The sequence below is a fragment of the Antechinus flavipes genome, chromosome 3 (genome assembly GCF_016432865.1).
Source record: "Antechinus flavipes isolate AdamAnt ecotype Samford, QLD, Australia chromosome 3, AdamAnt_v2, whole genome shotgun sequence".
NCBI lineage: Eukaryota > Metazoa > Chordata > Mammalia > Dasyuromorphia > Dasyuridae > Antechinus > Antechinus flavipes.
Genome location: NC_067400.1, coordinates 73652229 through 73669324, shown reverse-complemented (window position 1 = coordinate 73669324; position 17096 = coordinate 73652229). Strand labels below are relative to the sequence as shown.

The 17096-nt window shown below is 32.4% G+C and overlaps 1 protein-coding gene across 1 annotated transcript in view; it reads left to right on the top strand.

Annotated features, from left to right (window-relative positions):
* The window catches only part of CPS1 (carbamoyl-phosphate synthase 1), a 146772-nt gene that overhangs the window by 99842 nt on the left and 29834 nt on the right, over positions 1-17096 (top strand). The window contains exons 22-28 of the mRNA XM_051983624.1: positions 1857-1998; positions 3294-3359; positions 4552-4615; positions 8633-8814; positions 12186-12380; positions 13851-13918; positions 16115-16190. Of these exons, the coding sequence (XP_051839584.1) occupies positions 1857-1998; positions 3294-3359; positions 4552-4615; positions 8633-8814; positions 12186-12380; positions 13851-13918; positions 16115-16190 (793 nt within the window). The remainder of the gene's footprint in view (positions 1-1856; positions 1999-3293; positions 3360-4551; positions 4616-8632; positions 8815-12185; positions 12381-13850; positions 13919-16114; positions 16191-17096) is intronic.

The window sequence follows — 17096 nt, the reverse complement described above, 5'->3', positions numbered from 1 at the left end:
TGTCTGTAATGAACTCTCTCTTTTTTTGATATTCTATTATTTTTTTATTTTTATTATTTTTTTTAATTTTGCTTTTCATAAACTTCTTTTTATCCTTCTGAGTTGTCATGAATTGTGTTTTGGGTATGTCTTGAATATCCCAAAAGACCCAGTGCTCCTTAGGAAAAGATCATAATCTTATTTCTTTAGTATCTTTAAGAGTGTTAAGCACATAGTAATCTTAACTATGTATTTCTTAATTAATTGGTCAATTTATTATTCAACAAGGAAAAGGACAAAGAGAAAATGTACATAATTCTTGAGAATATTAAACATGCAATGTAGGACTTGAAAGAAGAAATTAAATTCTCTGGGGAACTATATGGCATTGATCAGAGAAGCAGCAGGAAATTTAGAGTATAGTAGCATAATAGAGACTGTATTGACAGAGAAGAGTTATAACAGTACAAATAAAAGCAGTGTTCACACTAAAAGGAAAAGCTGAAATAAATACCTCATAAAATCACAATTTTCATTTTAGTTCCATATTCAAGACATGAATGAATTAAATAGAGAAGATGAGAGAAGAGGAGAGGTAGACTCAGTTTATTTAAATTAATCTCAGAGAATTATGATAATCGAAAGAACACTGGATTTGAAGCCAAAGGATCTAGTGTTAAATGTGGGTTCTCATACCAACTATGAGATCTTAGACAAATCACTTAATTTCTCTTGGACTCAGTTTTCTCACCTTTAGGGTAAGATTTCTAAGGTACCTTCAAGTTCTAAATCTTTAGATTTTATTAATCTTGTAACAGTTGACTTTAAGGAGTCTGCTGTTATAAGATTAATTTAAGGAGGTATCTGCTTTTTGCTATACTAAATTTGATTGTCATGGATCTTTTGGAAATGTATTATACAAATTAAAGCCTGTTTTTTTTATAATATGACTTAGCCTATAAAAATAAAATTAATGATTAGATAGACAAGGTGAAAAAGGATGAATCGAAGATGTTACCATTATTCCTTCTCTGGAAGCTGATAGAAAAGTGGTAGTTGGGAAAGAGGGTGGGTGGGAGGATGGTTCATTTTTAATATACTGAATCCAAAGTTGAAGTGGAGTCAAAATAAATTCTGGGTAGCTGGAGATATAGGCCAGAAAGCAAGGCCACTTAGATTTTACTAATGGTGATAGTTGAAAATATGTGAGTGGATAAGAGTCCTCAAGGGACAAGTATAGGAATAAATGAGCAGAAGGCTGGGGAAAGCATTGGAAAAGATAACAAAAGAAGGGAGAAGAATTAGCAAAGAATACAACAAAGTATCAGAGAAGGTACAGAAAGATTAGACATAGTCAATATTATAGAAGTCAAAGGAGGAATTTTAAGAAGTAGATTGTAAATTCTCTGAGGGCAAAGATCACTTTTCATCTTTTCTTTGTATCTCCATTATTGTTGATGGTTGGAACTAAAATGATTGTTAAAATGAATTGAATTAAAATAAGAATGCCTGGTGAATAGAGTTAAATGCTGACAAGAAGAAGGATAAAATTTTTAGAATGTTATTGGATTTGGCAAAAAGGAGATATTTTGGAGGAAAAAGATGCAATTGAGTAATGAGGAATTGAAGCAAGTTTTCAGAAGATAAGAAGGGAAGTGATAGTGACAGATAAAGACCAGGGGCTTGATAATGAAAGAAAGGTGAGAGATTTAATAGAAGCTCAAGGGAATACAAAGCCTCTCAGAGGTTATTTAATATATTATGTTCTGGAACATATTTGAAGGTGGGAAAGAAGGGTCATTGGAAAGGGGGAAATTGAGAAACTCACATTTTTCTTTTCTTGATCTAATTTTGAACTTTTCTTTTGTAACTCCTAGTGATTCCATTCCAGAGGAAATTCTGAAAAAGGCAAAAGAGATAGGATTCTCAGATAAGCAAATTTCAAAATGCCTTGGATTGACTGAGGCCCAGACCCGAGAGCTGAGGGTAAAGAAAAACATACATCCTTGGGTTAAACAGGTAAAGAATGCTATTTTCTCTTCTAGTATTTTTCTGGTAAAATGCAGAAACCTTTTAAAAAGAGCTTTTGTTAACATTTGAAATGGTTACTTGAGATATGACCCTGATTGAAGCCTGAAAATACTTGTATATTAGTCTCCATGGTCATTAACCTTGTTCTACAAAATATGATTTTATGGCACCTTTAAAGAGGGTAAAGTTAAAAGCAGCCATTTCCTTAAGAAGAAACAAGAAAAAAAGAGCTCTTGTCTTTTTTTGCCTGATCTTTGTCTAAATGCCATACTTTTGCTGAGAGGGGCCTGAAAAACCTGATGTTAGTGACCTGCAATAGTTAGCTATTTTTTAACTCACTTGATAGTAACTTTTTACAGAGCAATACTTTATTTTAAGTGTCCCATCATTATGGGTTCATTTAGTATTCATTGTGATAGGGCTGAGCATAATGAATTCATCTGGTATTCATGATGATCATGCAAGAACTTTCCTAGGTATGTCATTGTAATTTTTGCCATTAGTTTAAGGGCTACCTTGACTAAAGTGCTACCAGCTGGTTTTTGTCCTTAAAAATCATTGACTGTTCCATTGTGGGCTCAGGGGGACTATATATACCCTTAGGCTCTAGTCCAGCTGCTGAATATTTTTCACTCAGCATTTATTATCTTTCTTTCTCTTTACTTTGCTCTTACAAACTTGATGAATTCTGCCTCATTTTCTTTTCTGCACGGGACTACATATCTGCTTTTTGAACTAAGAATTTATCTGTCCTTCCCAAACATGTTCCATGATATAAACTCTTTTGATCTTGGCTTTTGGTTTTTTTATTACTTCAGTGACTACCAATATCCAAGCAGTGCTCTAGTTTTTACACTAAAGACACCTTTATTTATGGACACCTTTTGGTTAAATTATATAACTAGCTCATTTATGTCATTGGATGGGCAAGTTTAGCTGATAACCAGTTGATATAATCATCACTTGCTACACATGAGGAGGATAATTGTAGTAATTTCACAATAGTAGTGGGGGGAGGTGTGCTTGCACATATAAAAGCCTATTTATCTATGGGGGTGTTAATATTCTCCAAATATTTTTTGCTGAGGCAGTAATATATACTTGGAGAAATTGTCAATAAGTTTCCCTGCCATTTTCTAACAAGAAACATTTTTGTTTCTTTTCCTGTCTTGGAATTAGTAGCAAAAAAACAAAGAAATATGAATTGACATGATTTTAATAATATTAATGCCATAAGTATAGGTTTATCTAATATGTTGCTTTTCTCTTTTTCTTTTTTTCAGATTGACACACTGGCTGCAGAGTATCCATCAGTGACAAACTACCTCTATGTTACTTACAATGGACAGGTAAGCCTTATATCTAACCTGGTTCATTAGGTTCTAGTTTTGAATCCTGGCTTCTTTTATTTTAAAGGATCTGTGTGATTATAGGCACTTCATCATTGATCATTAATTACTTATTTGAATAATGAGAAAATTGGACCAAATGACTTTCACATTTCTTTACACACCTCAAAATCCTGTGAACCAACAAATCTCTGTCCACTCCTTAAGTATCTATTGATGCTTGTGGTAAAAATGCAAACATGCTAGTCAGATGTGATCATATATTCATAATTTTGACCTTTGTCCCTTAAAAACTGGACCAAGTTGATGAAATATCTTAATAAAATATCTTAATGAAATAATAAAAGTTGATGAAATAACAATTAATCTTAATAATTAATAATAGTCTCCCAAATGAGACTATTTGGGAGAAAAACAAACAGTAAATTGCATTAACACATATCTACTAAGTTTCTCAGACTTTCTGATATATTATAACAAGGAAACCAAATATGTCCAATATTATAGAAATGAGCAAAGCTATTGAAATGCTGAATACATTATGGTACCTAGAAGTTGCATATAAAGAGATCCCCTGAACAGAGCGCCAGACGTGGTATCACAGCCCATCCTGATCTATCTTTCCAGTTTTACCCTTTCCTGCATTCTGTGATCCAGCCAAACACTCCTTTATTCTTTTCTCACACAGAACTCCATAATAATGTTGACCTTATCCCATTCTGGGAATATTCTTGCTCTTCACCTCCACTGATTTAATAAAACCCTCCTTTACCTTCAAGGGTTAGTTCAAGGACCATATTCTACATGAAGCCTTTTCTGATTCCATTATTGAATTACATTTCAAACTATGTTCTACTTAATTATTTTGCATTTATTTGTATGTATTTATATGTATATTTATTGTCTTCCACAATACTGTCATCATTGTATGTTTAGAGATTTTCATTCTTTGTATTTTTATTCTCTAGCACCTAATATATAGCACATACCATTTAGCAGGTGCTTAATAAATGTTTGCTAATTGCAGTCTAATATGGGGGAAAAATAAACCACTAGAGTAGTTGTTTTTCAGAATCCAAATTATTTTCCTTATTGAATTAATTCAAACTGATATGTACATAGAAATAGCCATAATTAATTGTGAGAGAGAGCTACTGGGTACATTTATCATGACTTGGTTTTTCATCCTTAGGAGCATGATGTAAAGTTTGATGATCATGGAATGATGGTGCTAGGCTGTGGACCATATCATATAGGTAAAGTTTATATTTTCCATAATTATTATTAAAATGTGATGACAAAGAATAGGAACTATTTTAGTTCCTGTTTAGGAACTAAATTATTTTTATTAAACAATTTATTAAAATTATTATTTTAGTTCCTGATTTGGGAACTCAGCTCCATTCGGGAGTTTTGGCCAATATATTAGGCTTTCTCTTCTTTAAGCCTGTCCTTTGCACCAAATCCATTGGTATATGACTTTTATGCACACTATTAAAATAACAAGTATGAAATAGTTTTTATCCTAGCACAGTGACTACTTTTTATCCTCAAAGTAAAGGGGACTACTTAATTATTTTTAGTTGAAATTTCATATCATTTAATAAAAAAAGAAACTTGTTGAAGATTAATTTTATATATTTTTTCTCCATAAGACAAAAATAAACCTTTTCCACCCTCTCCCTCAAAGTGAATCTGTATCTATAGCTAATATTTCTATAGTACTTTCAGGTTTGCAAAATGCTTTGAATATATTATCTCATTTGATCCTCACAATGACCTTGTGAGATAAGTGCTATTAATATTCCCATTTTGCAGATGAGGAAATAGGACTACAAATAGTGAAGTGATTTGTCCATGGTCACACTACTATTAAGTATTTGAAGCAGAATTTGAACTTGGGGCCTTAATTCCAAGCCCCAATAGCCTATCACTATATCACTTAGCTGCTCATAAGAAGGTTGATACTTTGTGAGAAACAGTAATATTAATTTAATGAGTGTCTATTGCATACCCCACAAGACACTATGCAAGGTGATAAGTTATGAAAATATTTATATTAATTATTTTAACCTCTCCCCATTGTTCAAAGGATATTGAGCAAATCTTTGTCATGCTGTATTGAGCATGATTTAAAGCCCTTCATCACCTTGTCCCAACTAATCTCTCCTTTATTTAATAACGTAGCAAAACTGACTTTCTCTGTTTCTCACAAATGTCATTAGCCATTACCCATGCCTGCAATATACTTTCTCCTCACCTGTCTCCTTTCTTTTAAGACACAGTTTAGGTAGCATCTTCTACCTTTCCTGATATCCTATTAACCAAACAACAAATTATCTTGTATACTTTGTATTTGGTTGTATTTCCTTGATTTATTCTTTATATACTTATAAATATACTTACCTCCTACATTAGAATATTATCTCCTTGTTTGTAAGGATTGTTTCATTCCTTGGTCTGTTTTCCCCAGAGCCCTGGCACATGCCTGATACATGGTAACACTTGATAGATACTTGTCAATTGTTTAAGAGAAACCGTGAAAGGTGAAGTTAAATGTATTATTGATATTCAGAAAGTTGGCCACTAAGTAATTAATGATTAATTTAATTAATTTGATAGCAGAGAAAATGGAATTGTCTGCTAAGTGTGCAGAGTTTGCTTGCCATCTGCGAAGGCAGAGATGGGAGTACCTACCTACAAGTTTTTTTCAATATTGAAGAAGTTATTTTCAAATTAAGGAGAAGGAAATTATGATTTTGAATATCCACTATGAAATTCATAGATATAACATACACATTTAACATTTGATTATATTCCACTTGGGACAAAATAGTTATATATAACTCGAATAGGCTGATTAAGGAAGATAACTTTCCTGTATCTTTACCAATTCATCTTTAAAGATACTAACCAGATTATAGTTAGATATATGCCCTCAGAAAGCAATTATATGCAAATTTTTGCTCTTTGCCTGTGAATAATAGTAGAGTCAAGCCCTTCAAATGTTTACCCCAGATGTTCATTAATGAGACAGAGGTAATTGAGTAGTTCAGGAGATATGAATGACTATTTTGTGTTGTTAAGGGATTTTTCAAAGAGAAAAAGAATACTGTCCCTAAATCAATTATTCATTCAACAAACATTTAATGTCAGTTATATATATATATATATATATATATATATATATATATATATATATATATATATATATAAATTGTTCCATATTTCATTTCATGTATGATATATTTATGAATTCCATAGTAGATGTGCAAAATCATAATGATACAATTACAAAATTTTAGAGATAAGAGAGTTTGGATCAGAGCTAGATCAATTGTTTTTAACCTGAGATATGTGAACTTAGATTTTTTATATATTGATAACTGTATTTCAACATAATTGATTTTCTTGGAAGTCCTGTGTTTTTTATTTTATGCATTTAAAAACATTTTTTTTCTGTGAGTTTGTAGGCTTTATCAAGCTGCCAAAGGAGCCTACGATACACAAAAAACTTAAGAACTGTTCTAGTCTTAAAGCTGTTGATGAAAAAAGCCTAGAGTAGTTGCCCTGGATTACATTCTTATATCAAGAGTGGGGCTAAAAGCCCAAAGCAGTTGACAGAGCAGATCTAATTTTGTGTATGTAGATTTATATGTTATAGAATTATATTTTTAATGCTTCCAAAAAGCACATCTCATACACAAAAAGAATTCTGATTATTAAATATCTGGCCAGTGATTGTCCAGCCTTCTTTGGAAATTTTCATATTTAACTTCTAAGTCAATGAAGGTTTTTATTTTTTGTCATCGTTATTGTTAATCATAAGTCATCTAAGTCATCTTATTTGGGCTGAATTTCAATAGTTATTCATGTTCTGATCCTGATATTGATCAGTACTGAAATTTTCTTATTACACTTCCTGACTTGGGCCAATTTATAATACCCTCTGCCCCTTAGGCACCTTTGCCCTCTGTGTTAGAGGCTCACCATATTGTGCTGGACTTAGTTTAGACACCACTTACTTTGGATACTTACTTGGCTTTAGTTCTACTATAGCTCAATATCCATGAATCAAATGGTCCATTTAGCCTCAGCTTCTAGCACTACAGATTATACCACATACACCAGTGTTTTCAATGAGGTTTATTATTGTTATCTTCCATCTACTTTTTGATACTTCAAAAAAATGTCCTATTATATCAGTCAGTCAACAAACATTTATTAAACTCCCATCATGGGTCAGGCATTAAACTAAGTTCTGAATATATAAATACACAAATGATATGGTTTTTGCCCTTAAAGAGCATACATTCTATTGTAGAAGCTCTTAATTTAATACTTTTAAATAATCTGTAATTTCATCAGTCTAGTTACTTTTACCTGTGTTAACAGCAAAGTCTTCTTCTTCTATGCAAACATTTTCATGAATTGCTAGGATAAACAAAAGAAACAAAACAAAAAATTATCTAACAATTCTTCTACAACATAACTAAACTAGCTTTTAGATAACAGACATGCAGCATGTCTATACTTGAAGGCATGTATCTTTATCTTTCTATTATCTATTTCTCTCTTATGTTTCTATAGAAAGACAGGTATACACACACACATACATACATACATATATGTATTTCTTTATAATTAGCTTACTTTAAAAAATTTACAAAGATCCACATTTTTTTTTCCTATAAGGATACTTTCTCCAATGAAGGCCATTTACAACCTCTCCACAGTGCAGGATTCTGAGAATTGAAGGGGCCAAAAAGTTTTATCATCTTTTGGCTAAAGTCATGATGAGTGTTTCCGAATTTAGCCAAGTTGACCTCAGACGTAATCATCTTTTTCCAGGGAATATTTGAAGTTATAGAATAGATCTGGGCCTCTTTCATTATTAACAATATGAAAATGTGGGTCTAGGTGTTCTCTAGGAATTAAGCTCTAAATTCATATAATCATATTCTTCTTATAGTTTCAGCAGTTCTTGAGTTTAACAGCTTCCTACTTTAGGCTAAAGTTGCTATCATAGCATTAAAAAAACCCTGCTTATCTCTATGCCATGTGAGAACCTTGCCCCAGGATTCAGTGTAGACTCTTAAATCACACAGAACATATACTTGAGCAGCTCTCTTTTGTATGTCTGAATATTTCATCATAAAGACAAATAGATTCCTTAGCTTTGACCAAGAAATCATAATTTTTCCTTAACTATGATTTTTCATTTTTCTTTTCTTCCTTTGCCTCACCTCTCATTTTGGTTACTGTCTTTGTAGGGAGCAGTGTAGAATTTGATTGGTGTGCTGTTTCAAGTATCCGAACACTGCGTCAACTTGGCAAGAAGACAGTGGTGGTGAATTGCAACCCTGAGACAGTAAGCACAGACTTTGATGAATGTGACAAGCTCTACTTTGAGGAACTTTCTCTTGAGAGGATCCTAGATATCTACCAACAAGAGGTAAAAAATTAACAATGAAGAGGTGTGCAATGCTCTCTCACGTCTCTCTGTCTCTCTTTCTCTCTGTCTCTTTCCACTTTGTCTGGAGTTAGGAAGACCAGTTCATCCAATCTCAGATACTTATACATTGTATGATCTTGGACAAGTCACTTAATCTGTTTACCTTAATCTACTGGAGAAGAAATGGTAAACCACTCCAGTATCTTTGCCAAGAAAATCCTATGGGTGGTATTAATGTCCTGTAGTTCATAAGGTCACAACAAATTGTACATGATTGAAGAATGGAACGATAAAGTATATATACACACGTGTACACATATTCACAATACATAACTTCTTAAGAAGAAAACAAGAATAACCTCTAACCTCAATCCTTATACCATAAAAAAAACCAACCTAATATCTTCTAAGACTTTGTAGAGTAAGGGTTCTTAATTCAAGACTGTAAACTTGTGTGGGAAGAAAATTACATTTTTATGTCAACATAATTCCTTTGTAATCCTATTTATTTTGTTTTATGATTTAAAACCATTGTTCTGGGAATGAGTCCATAGGCTTCACTAAGTTGCCAGAATAAGGGTCTATGACACACAAGAAAAGGTTAAGAACTGCTATTCTAGCAGTACTTGCCAGTTTTCATAAATATTCACATTTTAAATATTATAGCAATATCTTGAGGATTACTTTATAGCATATGTCACACAAATGTTAACAATTGTACATAGATGGCAACATGCAAAATATTTTGGGAGGATTTAATTGTTCATACAGATATTTGTTGATCAGGCTACCATGCCCTTGGAATGCTCCTGTTTAGCATAGAACAGATGTGCTGAACAGCTCCCAGAGCTGAGACATGAGGTGGTGATCAGAAAGGGTCAGCCAATTCTTTTTGCTATTAGAGTAGAGCATTCACCTATAATTTAAAATCCATAGTACAGATTCTTGATTTAGATTACTCTAGCATTTGCTTCAATTTGCCTGATATTTTTTCAGTACACATTGAATGGACCTTTAGTATTATCTTCTTTGTCAGTAAAAATGTTGAATTCGTAATCATTTATACTTTCATATAAATGAATTGCAAGAATTGTAAAATACTTTCTATCCAACATATATGATTTTGATGGAGGTAGAGAATATGAATCTAGAGCATCCAACTGGTGAATTGATGTACATATTAGATGAAGAAATATATCATAAGAGAGAGGCATATTGGAAAAAATCCATGCAGGATATAATAAAACAATATTGCTCTAATTCACAATTTTACCTAGGGCCACCTACTTAAAGGAAAAACCTGCTTTCAAATGAATTCACTAATGTGAAAATTTTAAAAAGGTTATATTGCAGTTATAAGGCTCATCCAATAATTCTACTTCTCTTATTATTACTATTGTCTAGAGCATAACATTTTATATAGTCTACTATTATTGAACATCAAATTTCATTTTCTATTTGTGGATTAAATTATTTTCAAATAAATATTTTCAACAAGTTTCTCAATCCTTCCCACCCAAAGAATTTATTGGAGCTATAAATATAGCTGAGATTCTGAACTGTTTCAGTTATTTTAAGTTTTGCTTAATTCCATGCTTCCTGAGAGATTTTTCTAGAATAAAGTATAGTTGATCTGAACAGCTTCCATGAAAATTTTTTTTACTAAGCAAATAGTTTTAGTAGGCTATTTCTTTTTATGCCTGAAGATATATGCAAAATTATTTCTCTGGAAACCAGGAAGGTGTTTTACACAAAACAGATGTTTAGTTAATAATTGTTGATTGGAATTGACAAGTGTCCAATGTATGCTAATAGAAGTGCCATGCATAGGACTGGGAGGAAGGGATGGGATAGAGTAGAAGGAAAGAGAGATAGTGAGAGAGAGGGAAGATGAGAAAGAGGGAAGGAGAGGGAGAGGGGAGAATATCATTGTAGAGGATGAGAGTTGTCATAAATTTAGGATTTGGCCTGATGTTAATGATGACTATGATATAGATGATAAGTGAAGAAAGGTACTTGATTCTATAAGGAGCATGGACATGAGCAAAAGCATGGAGATAGTGATACATATATTGAACAATCAGTTTGCTGAAGTCGAGAGCCTTCTGTAAAAGCTTTACTAGGAAATGAGGCTGAAGCAGATGATTGCTAAATGGATTGAAATGGACCTTGAATGTCAGGTTAAGAATTTTTTTCCTTTATCCTATAAGCCAGGGGACCTAAGTCTGTTGTTCATTGACCTTTTTGTCTCTGTAGAATTATTGTAAGGGTTTCATAAATCTATATCTATACCCAAACTGTCATTTTTAGCTTTATTTAGCTACAACCAAACATACAGAATGGCAATGTGATAAATAGGCATATATTCTTTTGTAGATTACTATAATAAATGTATTCTTGTATGTGGGTATATATATATATATATATATATATATGTATATATGTATATATATGTTACAATTTTTGAAAATATACTTAGATTTTTTTGAAGTAAAATATAAATTCATTTAAGTATTAACAAATTATTGCAATTTCTTGTCATTTAGTTTCTTAATAAAATAAATAATTACTAAGAGTATCATTTACTAAAATATGATGTGTCTAGTTTTCATTGTTAAAAAAAATCACTGGTGTAGGTAAGAATGAGCCATTAATGACTTTAGAGCATTGAAATGTCATTATGATAGTAGACTTTTAGGAAGATTAATTTGGATGTGATTTGGAGAATGAAGCTGTTTGAGAAACAAGATACATAGTGGCAATAGACCAGAATACAGTAATAGTCCATGTTTGAGGTATACAGACAGAGAGGGATGAGCAAAATACATTGTAAATTGGTATCCTGGGCCTTGAGACTTCTTGACTCTAATGTTCCTGAGTTCTAGCCTCAGACACCTAATAGTGTGTGACCCTGACAAATCACTTAACTCTCTTTTCCTCAATTTCCTAATTTGTAAATGAGAAGGAGAAGGAAATGGCAAATGACTCCAGTATCTTTGGCCAAAGGGATCACAAAAAGTTGGACATAACTGAAATAACTGAACAACAGCATGATTCCTGCCTCTGAATTGCTTTATCACATGTGTGAAGGATACAAATTATATATATGATCAAATTGCATGTCAGTGTTGAATATATATTAGGAAATAGTTTCTTGGAGATCAGATAGTAAATATTTAATTTACTTTGTAGAACAGTACACATGTAAGTACTTACAATTATTCAATGATAGAATAAATGTAAATACCATTAACACTAATTTAGGCATTCCCAACAAGGAAAATTTAAATACTATTAATACAAATCCAGAACAGTTACCCATTTGTAATGAAGTTCTACTAATGACTTGTTTTTGTGAACCTCTTCCTCAGGCATGTAATGGCTGCATCATTTCCGTTGGAGGCCAGATACCAAATAATTTGGCAGTACCACTTTACAAGAATGGAGTCAAGATCATGGGCACTAGTCCATTACAAATTGATAGAGCTGAGGACCGTTCCATCTTCTCAGCTGTTCTGGATGAGCTGAAGGTGGCTCAGGCACCATGGAAGGCTGTTAATACTTTGGTAAGAAGAAAAACCAATAGCAAATGTCTTTTAAACTTTCTCACTTCAAGAAAATGTATCATAAAGTTGGTGGTCTCAACTTGTAGAGTACATTCACTTCATGGCTGCCACATTTCCATCATTTGTTAGATGATTATATGTTCACTAGCTTTTTTTTTGGGGGGGGGAGATATGATGTTATCAAAACAATAAGAACAATATGATTATTTTTGGTTTATAAAATGTACATTATCAAATGATACGTGTGCAAGGCAGTTTGTAAGCAAAATATTACACGACAGTAAGTTATTATTATTTAATTCATGGAATATTTATTTAGCCCTAATTATGAGCAAAAGAAATAGTCTCTGCCCTTAATGAGCTTACAGTCTACTATATGAGGATTTATTAACCTTTTTAGTGCAAAGATTTTTTTTAAAACATAATTTAAATAAATAAAAATTTTAGCTATAGATCAGTGAAAATATAGAATATAATTTTTTCCCATCCAAATTTATAACTTGCCTGAAATTTGTCCATAAATCACTGGAATGAGAGGAATGCAATAAGTAAAAGAATATTTGTGTATAAAGAACGTATATATGCATATATATGTACATTATATACACATGCATGTGTAGAAATCTCATATACACATATGACTATACATGTGTGTGTATATATATATATATTAACTTATAACCAACATTTACCAAAAGTAATGGAAATAGAGCAATTTTCATGTAAATCTTCAAGTTTAATTTACCTGTCTCATTGCCTCTTATATAGTAACTGATCAAGAGGTGTCTTGAAAAGAAAAAAAAAATAAAAAGACATATCTTCCTTTCTCCTCCCCCACATTTTAAATATTCTTATAGATTAAAAAAAGAAAAAAATGGAATGATGTTAGACTGACACCCTAATTTGTTGAGGATAATACTCTTAGAATCTTGTTGTCTGGCTAATAGAACTTCCAGAAAACTCAATAAGACATATTTAATGGGGATATTGAATCACATGTGCTATCGGGGAAAATACTAATTCAGTACACACAAATACATAAAAAGTGATGATTAATGAAAAGAGAAATGGTAAGAACTATAAAAGAAATTAAGAAACAATTAAACAGAGGGCATGCTGCCCTATTCATTTTAGAAAATCACTTCCTAAATCCATGACCGAGATAATACCTACTTGAGAATGTTCTTTTTTTGAGAGTTATTATTCAGCTATATCTGAGTGAGGAGAGGTTGAATATTCTTCACTTTTGTCCTTTTTCCAAACAGCTATAAGAAAACAGTGTCTAACACGTACTGAATTAGATTTGGCATTTAGAAATACAGACTAGGGTATGAACCCTTTTTAGTTTTCAATTGCACTTTTTTGCATGAATGCGTGAGATATATTTGGTTATGATTTGATCAATCAGCATTGTTCCATACTGTGCACTCTTAGCTATTAATAGGAAGCTTTATCATTTCTTTCCTTTAGAAAGAAGCTCTTGAATTTGCAAAGTCTGTGAGTTATCCCTGTTTGCTGAGACCTTCCTATGTCTTGAGGTAAAGTATCATCAATGTGAATTTTTTTTTCATTGTGGACTTTAAAAAGGAAATATCACTAAGAACAACTACAGAGAATAGAAAACAAAGTGAAAAAGCTCTATGTTGTATTAATCATGCTAATGCTCTGAAATTTAATTAATTGTATGTTTGTGGGGTATCTCTGAAATCATCTCAGGCAGATTGAGGGACCCACATTCTGTCATTCTGTGGAATACTTTTTATCCTAAGAAAAGATAACATGAAGCAATTGGGGGTTTCTGGATTTCACATTGTTACTCAAAATTTGTCCTTGCCTCAAAATTTGTCCTTGCCATGCTGAGGAGAGGAAAGTTTTACACCAGAGAATAAGGAAAGGGAAAAAAAATCCAACAATAGAGGAAATTTCTCTTGCCAGCATCTGTTTTCCAACAGTCAGACATGACAACAAATCTTTGCCTGTTGCCAGGCTGTTCTTTGGGTGCTTTTAGTTTGAAATGATAAATTTTTAAGTTCTTGCTAAGGAAAAAAATACAATGAAAAGGAGTAGGAGAGGGAGATTTTTTTATAGTTAAACTTTTAAAGTCATTTGGCTCTCCAATGTAGAAGTTGTGAATTATCACTTGTTCTCCTCAGATGTTAACACTTGTAAAGAACTACTTTGGTGAACATTGGATAAGAAAACACAATTTGCTCTGCACAATTTGCAAGTGTAAATGGAATCTTAGACAGGATCCTTTAAAAATAATGAAAAATTTCAAATGAGGTGGAAAATGTATTTTTATTTAAATGAGATTTTCTATAAACTGTGGTTTCATAATACTACCCTTTTTACGTATTATTTAAAGTAAATTCAGGACTTTCAAAAACTTAGAACATATAGAATGGAAAGGAATCTTTGTTCTTATTTTTTTGGGGAGGAGTAGAACATGTGTCCTTCACTTTTTGTTATGTAATCATAGCCATAAATATAATTTCTATTGCCATGCCTACCTTGTGAAGATATGGTGCTTAAATATGGCAAAGGCTAATGGTTTCTTATTTGCCTTTCTGTTTACAATTTATTCCCAGTATGCCTGGTTTTTATTTGCTTCACTTTTTTACTGAACTTATAGTGTTATTTTTTGACCTATACTCCACCCTCCAACCCTTATGATCACTTGAAGATTTATCCAGAAAACAAGAAAAAAAATGGAAGTACATACTGCAGAAATCTGGAATAAGTTGGGAAAGTAACTGGGAGAAAGAAATTTGAAAGCCCCTTTTACTGTTCATTTTTAAAGCAAAAAATGAAGCTAACTTCTTACTATAAAAGAAATTAAGAAACAATTAAACAGAGGGCATGCTGCCCTATTCATTTTAGAAAATTTTCCCTTTCCTTTCTCTTGCTCATTTTTTTCTCCCTTGTTTTTCTTTCAGATTCATTCTTTTTCTATCACAAACAAACAAAAAACCTCACAAAACCCTCTGACTTTAGAATAAATTCCTCATTTTCAGATAGCACTCTTTTAGAAGAAAAGACATAGTTGAACAAATCCCAGTCAAATACCATATATTTATACGTTTTGTCAAAAGGTTCAATTTTGCCTTAGAAGTAGCACTCTGTTCACATTATTATGGTGGCTGAGGGCCTAAAGAGCTAATAAAGTGACCCCTTTGGACAATGAGCTGATAGCAAATATACCCACACAACTTTGGAATAAATCCGAGACCAGTGGTAAACATTGATGAAACCAGGTTAGGGGTACATTAGATCCTATCTGGAATTCTGTTGAAAAATGAGAAGCTTCTGCCACAGAAAGTAGAGATATAGTCTGCCCCTTAAAGACTTGAATCAGAGAGGGCTATCCTGGGGAAGGTTATGCATAAAGCCATGGGCTTTGTCTTTTTATTCTTCAATAGGGTCTTCCTCCCCACCACCCCCAGCCCCAACCCCTTTTAGTAAATATTTAGTATTTACTAAATAAAAAAAATGTTTAATAAAATATTACTGAAGTTGTTTCAGTGAATAAGTAGAATAATGACTCACTTTAGACATAAGAACTCTCTTTTATAGCCTAGGCTGGAATAAGAGATTGGGATTACAGAAGTTGCTTTGAAATGTTCTGAGAATCAAAATGGGTTCTGTCTTTCGTGTTTTACTACTGAAGCCATAAAACAAAATAAAACAAGATAATAAGTAAAAAACTGACCTGCTTTTTTTTTTCCATTTTACAGTGGGTCTGCCATGAATGTAGTATTCTCTGAGGATGAGATGAAGAAATTTCTAGCAGAGGCAACTAGGGTCTCCCAGGTATCATTTTTTATCTCTTTCCCACCCTTTCATTAATTATAGCCCATTTTCCCTCCCTTCCCCTTCCCCTTTCTTGCTTTTTTCTTAATGTTTGTAGGCAAGTTTATTCTGGTCATTAGCCTCTTCTATGTATAAATGAGATGATTCAGTCACAGGCAATTATGGTTAAGTTCTTGTAGTCCTCTCAGGGTAGGTGACTGGAATTTAGCACATCAAGAAACAAAACAGAAATTTACCTATTTGTAACTCTAAGCATGTGGCTATTTTAGAATTTTTGAATTGCTTATGGATTAGATGCCTCCAAACTGTGGCATGGGGAGCTTTTTACACTGAGCTAACTCTCTATAATGGTACTCAATAAAAAAAATTAAAGATTTTATGGTTTTTAATTTAATGTAATTAAATTATTAATTTAATTGAAGTCTGACTGGGTATTTTTGCTTTTGTCAGCAGTGGGGATTTATACTAAATGCTCCCACTCAGCTTATTGATTTTTTTTCTTTTGATGCTCTCCTCTATTTGTAAATTAATAAAGTTTTGTACCATTTTCTGGTAACTCTGCTTTCCTCTGCAGCCTGCTTGTTTTTCTTTTTCCCACTGGTATTACCTTGGTGCTATCCGCTTAAGATTTACCCAGTGGGGTTATTGATCTGTAGACCTTGTACTGTAGAAGATGAAAGTAGTGTTTTCCTTTTAAATGCTTTCAAAAGCTAGTTGAGGTAAAAAAAAATTCACAGGGAAGAGTTTGATGTTAGGTGAATGAAATTTGGAAGGGAGCTGAAGAGTGAAATCAGAGGCATTTCAAAGAGGAATTAAGAGTGTGAATGGTTTCCATACAAATGAAGGTAGACACCTTTTCTGTGTAGTGGTTTTTCTCTTTACTGAACTTTCTGGCAGAGAAGATTT